Source organism: Mustela lutreola, chromosome 16, assembly GCF_030435805.1.
Source record: "Mustela lutreola isolate mMusLut2 chromosome 16, mMusLut2.pri, whole genome shotgun sequence".
Classification (NCBI taxonomy): Eukaryota; Metazoa; Chordata; class Mammalia; order Carnivora; family Mustelidae; genus Mustela; species Mustela lutreola.
Genome location: NC_081305.1, coordinates 17,762,299 through 17,770,601, shown reverse-complemented (window position 1 = coordinate 17,770,601; position 8,303 = coordinate 17,762,299). Strand labels below are relative to the sequence as shown.

Genomic DNA, 8,303 nt, shown 5'->3' with positions numbered 1-8,303 from the left:
CCTTGAAAGGACAGGAAGGCACAAGAGGACAGAGCACGGGGTCTTTATTGGATTGAGATGGGGAGAGGACCTGTGGCCGGCTCAGTTGGAGGCTACGACCTGGTTGATCCAGTTGCTGAACTTACTAACCCGAGTGTATATGGCAGGCTGGCGCACATTGCAGTTGCTGGTGCCCCAGGAGACGACGCCAATAAGCACCCATGTGTTCCCCTTCTGGCAGACCAGAGGGCCTCCGGAGTCTCCCTGAGGAGGGAGGGGAGAGCAGTCAGCATAGGGGTCAGGGGGTGCCCCAGGGCAGTGCAGAGGGCGGGCCAGGGTGCTGATGCTCACCTGGCACGAGGAGGCCCCTGCGCCGCCCGCACAGATCATGGAGTCAGTGATGCGTGAGCCCCAGTACTGCCGGCATTGATTCACGGTGACCAGGGGCAGGGCCACCTGCTGCAGGCGTGCTGGAGTTGTATTGCCTGGGGGCCAGAGGGGATGGTGAGGCCCTGGATGACTGCTTCCCACCCTGGCCCTGTCACCCAGATCTTTGGCCCAAGTTCCTTCCTACCCACGCCGCTGAGACGTCCCCAGCCAGTGGTGGCACACTTGAGGCCCGCAGGCAGTGCCTCATTGGAGGAGGCCACGCAGACTGGTGAGATGCGTTTTGTGTACTGGGCTGGGGCGGCGAGCTTCAGTAGAGTCAGGTCATTGTTGAGGGTGTTGGGGTTCCAGGAAGGGTGTGTGATGGCCTGTGGAGCCAGGGAGGATGGTCATGGGCATAGGCCCCCCATGGTTGATGGTTGCTGAGGAGGCTAGCCTAGGGCCTGCCCTGAATTCCTCATCCCCAGAGCCCCCCATCTGCCCCAGTCACTATTTCCATGTCTTTAGTCTAGATACTCACCTTTGAGATGGACAGAACCTGCAAAGGCTCCGCACCGGATGATCGGTCGTACTCACCCAGGACAACAACGTGGCGGCCAGGGCTGCAGTGAGAAGGGGGTTGGGCAGCCGCAGGGAGGGCAGAGTGACAAGAGAGGGGCATGCAGGCGAAGGAGGTGGGGAGAGGTGGGCTCCGGGGCAGGTAAAGTGGGAGTATTCACCTGACATTGCAGTGGGCAGCAGTGACCACCCAGGACTGGCTGATGAGGGAACCTCCGCAGAAGTGGAAGCCACTTCTGTCCTGGGGTCAGGGGTCAGAAGTGGGGGTGGGCTCAGGCTGCATCTAGGCATGAAGAACCTGGTACCCTGCCCCACCCCCGGGGTCCATGTACCTGCAGGGACACCTGCCAGGGCCAGGAGCCTGGCACTGCGTTCTCCCCGTTGACAATCCTCTGGCTGGAGCTCAGTAGTGGCTTGATGGCAGGAACTCCGCAGCCTGGCCATTGGGCTGGTGAGGACCTGCTTCCCACACCCCCACACCCCCACCCAGCTCTCCCCACCTCCTCCTGGGTGCCCCCAGGCTCTGGCCCTCAGAGGTCCAAATTGAGTGGGCTCATTACTCCTTCTCACCCTAAGCACCTCTAGGTATCTTGGTTACCTATGTCCTTACCTCTAATTCACCTCCAGATTCTATCCGTCCTCTAACCTCTCTCCACCCTTACTTCCCATTGCTCCCCAGATTCACTCTCACCCTCCAACTCAGGGCATTTTTCTCCCTGACCCCTGGGATAGTCTCCTCCCTGGCTTTGCCACCTGCTCCAGGACTCAACAGCCAGAGGCTTCTCCCTAAACTACATGTCCAACCTTCACTTCTCAGCCTCCTAAACCCTCCCTGGCTCCTAGCTCTGGCCTAATCTTGTCCCATTTGTGAAACCAGCCCCTGGCCACCTCTTGCCCCCACCACCCCAACCCTGGCACTTCCTTTTTCCTTTACCCACTCTGTCCACCTAATCCCTTCCAGCCAGCCCAGCCCCTTCCCCAAGCCCCTGGGCAGGAAGCCTGGGGCTGGTTTTGGAAGCTTGGTTGCTTTAGGGTTGGTCATCAGGGCTATTCCAGGCTCACTCACCCCAGGAGGAGCCGAGGAAGACCAGGCTAAGGGTCAGACTGAGCAGCAGCATTGTGGCAGGCATGAGGTTGAGAGCTGGGCCTACTTTTATGGTTCTCCTCGTCCTTGGGCAAAAGTCCCAGGCCTGAGGCCAAGCCAGGTGTGTGGGCTCAGCCCCCTCCCATGTTCTGGTCAGGAGGAGGGTCTCTAGGTCAAGGTCTTGGATTCAGGCCTGGACTTTATCAGACAGAGACCAGGTGTGAGGCTCTCATGTCCACCCCCCAAAGCCTGGTCTCTAATTGGTTCCCTGAACCACCTAACATCCCAAGCATTGAGTGTTAAATAGCAAGGACTTGTGGTTAAGTTAGGTCTGTGTGGACTACATGGTGGCTGGGATCAGCGAAGTTTCTTAGGGCTGTCAGGGCACCAGACTCAGAGAAGCCTGCTCAGCACCCAGGGGTGTTCCTGATGGGTGGAGGGAATGTCCAGCTGTGCCAGCTGTGCTGTGGAGGGCCAGGGCCATGCGGCCAGGACAGGGGTTCTGGCAGGTCACAAATCTCATAGCATCTCAGTGATTTCTCACCAACTTGGAACAGGAGTCAGTTTGTCCAAAGAGATGGTGACTCTTCCATCAGCACATAGTACGTTTGGACCCAAACCTTCACCTGGCTCCAAAGCCCACACTCCTATTGAGGAGACGACACCTGGTAGGGGCCTGGCACACAGGAGGGTAAGGTGTGAGCACTTGGTGACTGGCTGACCCTGGATGGGGGTTATGGGTCCCAGGGTGACAGCTTCCAGGCCTTGGGGTTCCTGTGGGCAAGTTCTTGGTGTCCACAGCCCAGCTGTTGTAGAGTTCTAGGCTGAGCCTGCACTAAGGAAGAGAAGACAGCCCCGTGTGCAAAGCTGCAATAGGTAAGTTGGCTGGGCTCCTAGAGGTGTGGGGCACCAACTGACTCTAAGTAGTGTCATTTTTTTGACTCTCATCAAAAAAATAAGATGCGCAAAAAAAAAAAAAAAAAAAAAAGACACGCTAATGGTTGAACAGAGGAATGGAGGGATGGAAGTGTGATCAAGCAAATATAACAATAATAACTGTAAAGTTGATTGTGGGTATAGAGGTGTTCAGTGCAATTCAGCTGCTATGTTTAAAAATCTTCATAATAAAATATTGGGGAGGGGGGAAGACAGTCAGGGGTCCAGGGATGTCCAGTTCAGAGCAGACCCTCCCCAGGGGTTGGTAGACTAACAGTTCCGAAGCTCCAGTGGAGTCAACTGTTCTCTCTGAGGGCACGATCTCCTGCCAGCACATAGCCTTTGGGCTGGCCCTCAGGGGGCACTCAGCAAAGGTCTGCTGGATACATGTGTCATGTCATCTCTCTCTGCATAAGCCCTATGATCCATCAGCCTAGCAAACTCGGGAGACCCCCACTCCCCGCTGTCCCTTTCACAGATCAGCACGTCCAAATAGAAGCCCTTAGGGTGGGCCTGGTCATGGGAGCGGTTGCACAGGTAAAGGTGTTGCAGGAGTGAGGAGTGTTCTGTAAGAACTTGCCCTAGGAGTCAGGGAGCAGCTCCTCTATCAGCTGTAAGGGCTAACTCAGTGGAGTCCATGCAGTCTCCTTGACTGAGAGGTGTGGGCTTTGCTGTGGGACACTGATGAGCCACGGAAAGGGGGCAGTGTGGGGGGCCTTCTGGGTTTTACAACAGTCCTCAGTAGACTAGAGGACAAGAGCAAGGCACCGGAGTGGTAGGGGGAACTGTATAGTTTGGAGAGTCAGGAAGGGGCCTTCCATCTTGAGCTGCAGTGCTTGCCAGGGCTGGAGTTCTGGAGGAATAGATGCCTATGGCGATGGGTAAAGGACACCTGTAAGGCCAGGCCCTGGAACGATGTAGGGAGTGGCCCCTGCAGGTGTACATGAGCCACAGTGTCTAGATGGCTGCTTGTCCCCCCTCCACCCAGGAACAACACAGCCATTTGTTCAGGTGTTTTTGTATTTCCTGGGTTTATTTCTCTTCGTTCCAAGCCCTAAGCATCATCCTACTTCATTCTACCTCCATGGCCTGCACGGTTTCCTCAAGCAGTTCCAGGGTCAGTGGCTTCACTGTCCTGGACAGGACAGCTGTGGTCCCAGGGGCAAAGCGGTACTGGCTGGGCCTGCAAGAGGGAAGGGATGGGCTCTCAACTTGGGCCCATCATGTGGCCTGTCCTCTTCTTGCAGCCCCCTATCTCCCCTGTTACTGCCCCTCCTCCCTAGTGGTCCCCCATCTCCCATGCTCCCACCTTTCTATGGGCTTTGTGGGTGAGCTTAATGTTCTCAGAAGCTTGGCGCCGGTCTTCATTATCACACATGCATCCACACTGCCTCCAGAGCCCAGGTCACCCAGGATCCCTGCAGTGATGGCTTCCACTAGCAGCTCCTGGGCGGCCTCCAGCTGTGATGATAATGTGTGCGTGAGGCCTGATGGACTCTTTCAGGCTACAGCCAAGAGGTTTTGTTCATCTCGAAGCCAGAGTATTTAGCATTTGCTCATATCCAGACTTCTCTGTTTCGCTATGTTCCCATCCACCCCAAGCTCCCTTGCCCTGGTCTCTGCTTCCCTTTCCAGAGATGCCGTGTTCCCAGTGCACCACTTCACAAACTTCTCTGAGTCACTTACACACTTGTGGTTCTGCTTCCAGTGCTGTCTACCCAACCAATGTGGTCTTGGTCCCCAGTCTATCAGCTCATTGCTTTTTCCATTCTGGGCCTTAGACACCTCTGAAGCAACACAGGGCATCCACTTTCATCCCAACCCAAACAAAATCCAGACTCCAGACCCCACTTGCCGTTCCTTTCTCCCTCAGCTTCAAAGGGTCCTGAGCTTTGACTTCTCCAAGTGGTCCAAACTTTGGCACTGTTGGAATAGCACTTCACTCTGACTCCACTGTCCCCTCAGTCTCCACTCAGTCGTCACCTCCTCTAAGAAGCCTTCCCTGACCTCTAGACCAGGCCAGGATACCTCTGTGTTACCTTAGCTCCCACGTGCCCTTCCCATCAGTGAACGCGTAGTGGGGGACAGGTGTTGCTCACCTTCATGTTCGCCTGGAACCGATCCTCCAGTACCGCCAGAGCAGCATCCTGGCCGGAACCTGCAAGTAGGAGGGGCATCGGAGGTCAGTCCTGGCCATCGCGTCGCCGGATGAACAGGAGGCCAGGGTCGCCCGGCTGGGATTCGTGGGGAGGGGGAGGAAGAGCTCACCCAGGGCTGCGAAGGGCAGACGGCTGTAAGAGCCGTGGGGGTGCACGCTGTAGAGCTGCGGTCCGGTGAAGTCTACTCCGCCCACTATCAGCGACGCGCCCACGTGGCCCCGGTACCTTTTCAAGGGGTGGGCGTGGTCAGCTCCAAGCACCGGGCTCCTGGTCCCGCCCCTCCGTGACACCGCCCGGGACCCGAGCCCCGCCCGTTCCTGCGCTCTGGCGCCCGGGTCCTAACATAGCTCCTTCCGGTTGCCGGGCTCCTCTTAGGTCAGCCTTTTCCGGTCTCCGGGACTCTCGCAACCCCGCCCTTCGTCCTGTCCCACCTCCTCTCCGTCCCACCCTTCCTACCACGGTCACTCCTCAGGGTCATCATCTTAGCACCCCCCGCCCCCAGCACCGGAAGAGCGTCTGGCGCAGAACGCGCGTGACTGTGGCCACGCGAGGCTCGCGGCCCGTGGACAGGGCGTGTAGCTCCATGTTGGACGCCGCCAGCCGCGTCGTCATTTCGGCGTCCGCGGCTACTCCAGCCCCACAGCAGCTGAGAAGGAAGGGAGGATCGGTGTGGGTGGGGCTAGGACCTGTGGGGACCCGGGATGGGAACGAGGGGGCGGTTCTTTGGGGGAATGGGTTGGGGATTTCTCACTAGATTTTGGGGGCGATGAAGTGGATCTTCTCGCAGTTCTTGTCCATCACAACCGAATCGCTAGTGGCCCGCGTGTCCGCGCCCAGAATGACCCCGTCCTGGGGAGGGAGAGGGTCTGCTGGCTCAGTGCCTGTCCGATCCCCCAGGAGACCCTTCTGATCCCCCCAGTCCCACGCCCCCGCTCACTTGGAACACAAGGCCCGCGATGGTGGTTCCGGTCTTGTGTGGATGAGGGATCCGGAGGCCCGGGAGGATTCGTTCTAAGGATGCATTTCTGGAAACGGAGTGGAGTGGCCCAGGTTGAGGTGCCTCTTCACATCCTCCAACTCTGTCCTAGACTCCCTTATCTCTAGGGGTGGGAGCCTGGGAACCCAATTGGCCCAACACACTCTGCCACCTCTCCATCCCCACCCGAATAAAGGCCTTAGGGCTTCCACTCCCAGAAGTCCCTCCTCTTGCCCCAGCCACCACCCCCATCACCTCTGGCAGTTCTCGAAGGAGAAGCCCCTTCGGGGCTCTAACTCTGGCTTCAGCATCTCTAGGTGGGCAGGGTGGTCTGCGGGTTGGAGGGCTATGGGCGACGAGCGCAAAAGGCCAAAGCCAGGTCCTCCGTCAGGCACCCTCCTGGCCGGTCTGACCTTCTCGCTTTCGCTTTCACCTTTTCCTCAGAGCCTGGCTGGTGCCTTCCTCATCTTCTCTTTCACTTTCACCTTCACCACTGCTCCTGGGCAGCTTGGCAAAGGGGAGAGGTCCTTGCCTGGTTTTCCAGCCTGCTTCCTAGTCCTCTGAAGGGAGGGACAAATGCCTCTGGCCCTTGTTCAGCAGCTCCTCACCCTTCCACCCTGAGCCCCTAGCTTTGCCTGCCCATATCCCAACTCTAACCTCAAGTCCTTCAGCACTAAGGGTGTCACACTGGCCAGGTTTCTCTTACTGGCCTCCCAGCAGCACCAAGCGTGGCCGCCTTTTGTCCTTTGGCATCCTCTTTCTCTCAGCTCTTTTGTTGCCTTTGCCTCCTTCCTGAAACCTGGAACCTGAAACACCAAAGCTCAGTCCTCCACCATGTTGACACTGATTCTTCCAGCTTCCCTCTCTCAGGTGCTGTCTTCCCTCTCACTAGAGGGGTCCTGTGGGGCCGTCCATCTAGTGGCCTGGAGGCATGCTGGGCTCTGCCCATGGACAAGCCTTATTTGACTTCCCAAATGACCCTTCATCTGTCCACATTTTTCTCCTAACTACCGCTTTAGTCTCAGCTAGCATCCTCTCTCTCCTGGACACTGCACGGCCCTCTCTGGCTTCCCCAAGCTTCCTGCCCCTGAGCCCCCACCCCAGGCTACCCTTTACCTTGCAGAGAAGGGACTCTTCCTAGATTGCAAATCTGGTTACAATTTTCCCCTGGTTAACCCTTCAGCAAGTGCATATTGCTCCTAGGCTCAAAGCCAAGTCTTTATAGTAGCCACATTACCCTTCACACCCCATATGATCTCAGAATAGGCACCAGCTCCTCTAGGAAGCCTTCCGTGACCCACAAGACTCAGGCCCTTGGTGCTCCCTAAATTGTTCTCGCGGACCACTTAGCTCCATTAATTAAACCTTCATTAGAGAAATGATCTGATTAGTCACTGTCTCTCCCCCAGATTCTAAACTTACATACTTCTGTCACCCACTTAGCATTCAAAGGGTCCTGTCTAGGGAGGCACCTGGGTGGTGGCTCAGTCGGTTGAGTGTCTGACTCATGATTTTGGTTCAGGTCATGATTTCATGGTTTGTGGGGTCGAACCCTGCCGGGGCTCCATGCTCAGCGGGGGTCTGAGATTCTCTCCCACTCCTTTGCCTCTCTCTCTCTCTCTCTCAAACAAATCTTTTTTTTTTTTTTTTTTAAGATTTTATTTTATTTATTTGACAGAGAAAGATCACAAGTAGGCAGAAAGGCAGGCAGAGAGAGAGAGAGAGAGGAGGAAGCAGGCTCCCTGCCGAGCAGAGAGCCTGATGCAGGACTTGATCTGAGGACCCTGAGATCATGACCTGAGCCAAAGGCAGAGGCTTAACCCAGTGAGCCACCCTGGCGCCCCTCTCAGAAACAAATCTTTAAAAAAAAAAAAAAAAGGCCCTGTCTAGAGGTGGGATCCACCTGCCCTTTGGGGAGTGGGTGGGTGGGACAGCTCACTTCTTCTCTGCCCTGCACCGTTGCCTCTAGGTGCCCCCATTGCACAGCTATGTGTGCAGCTTCCTCCAGTCCCCTGATCCCAGAGCAGAGGCAATGTACATAAACAGCTCAACCAGGAGAGTGGGAAGCTATACATCTCAGGGTTCCCAATTCAATGCCACACTTCTCCAAAGTCCATCTTGCCCTTACCTTCCACAAAGCACCAGGCCTAGGGCTATTGCTCAGCGAAGCCTGGTGTGTGGACACTAGTGCCTCCTCCTGAACCCACAAGTTACAGGTCAAAGC

At 56.5% G+C, this 8,303-nt stretch overlaps 2 protein-coding genes across 2 annotated transcripts; both read right to left on the bottom strand.

Moving 5' to 3' along the window:
* Positions 1-27: 27 nt before the first annotated feature.
* On the bottom strand, positions 28-3,819 carry CTRL (chymotrypsin like). Its single transcript, XM_059153286.1, has 7 exons — positions 1,991-3,819; positions 1,257-1,360; positions 1,086-1,165; positions 887-968; positions 554-734; positions 331-464; positions 28-243 (listed from the first exon to the last, which is right to left on the bottom strand). Exons 1-7 carry the CDS (start codon positions 2,052-2,054, stop codon positions 82-84), a joined length of 807 nt encoding a protein of 268 aa, XP_059009269.1. The 5' UTR covers positions 2,055-3,819; the 3' UTR covers positions 28-81.
* A 137-nt stretch (positions 3,820-3,956) lies between these two features.
* Positions 3,957-6,526, bottom strand: PSMB10 (proteasome 20S subunit beta 10). The gene is made up of 8 exons (XM_059153285.1): positions 6,335-6,526; positions 6,041-6,128; positions 5,855-5,952; positions 5,609-5,749; positions 5,213-5,328; positions 5,044-5,102; positions 4,254-4,405; positions 3,957-4,127 (listed from the first exon to the last, which is right to left on the bottom strand). The coding sequence occupies exons 1-8, from the start codon at positions 6,388-6,390 to the stop codon at positions 4,016-4,018; spliced, it is 822 nt and encodes a 273-aa protein (XP_059009268.1). The 5' UTR covers positions 6,391-6,526; the 3' UTR covers positions 3,957-4,015.
* Between the last annotated feature and the right edge of the window lie 1,777 nt (positions 6,527-8,303).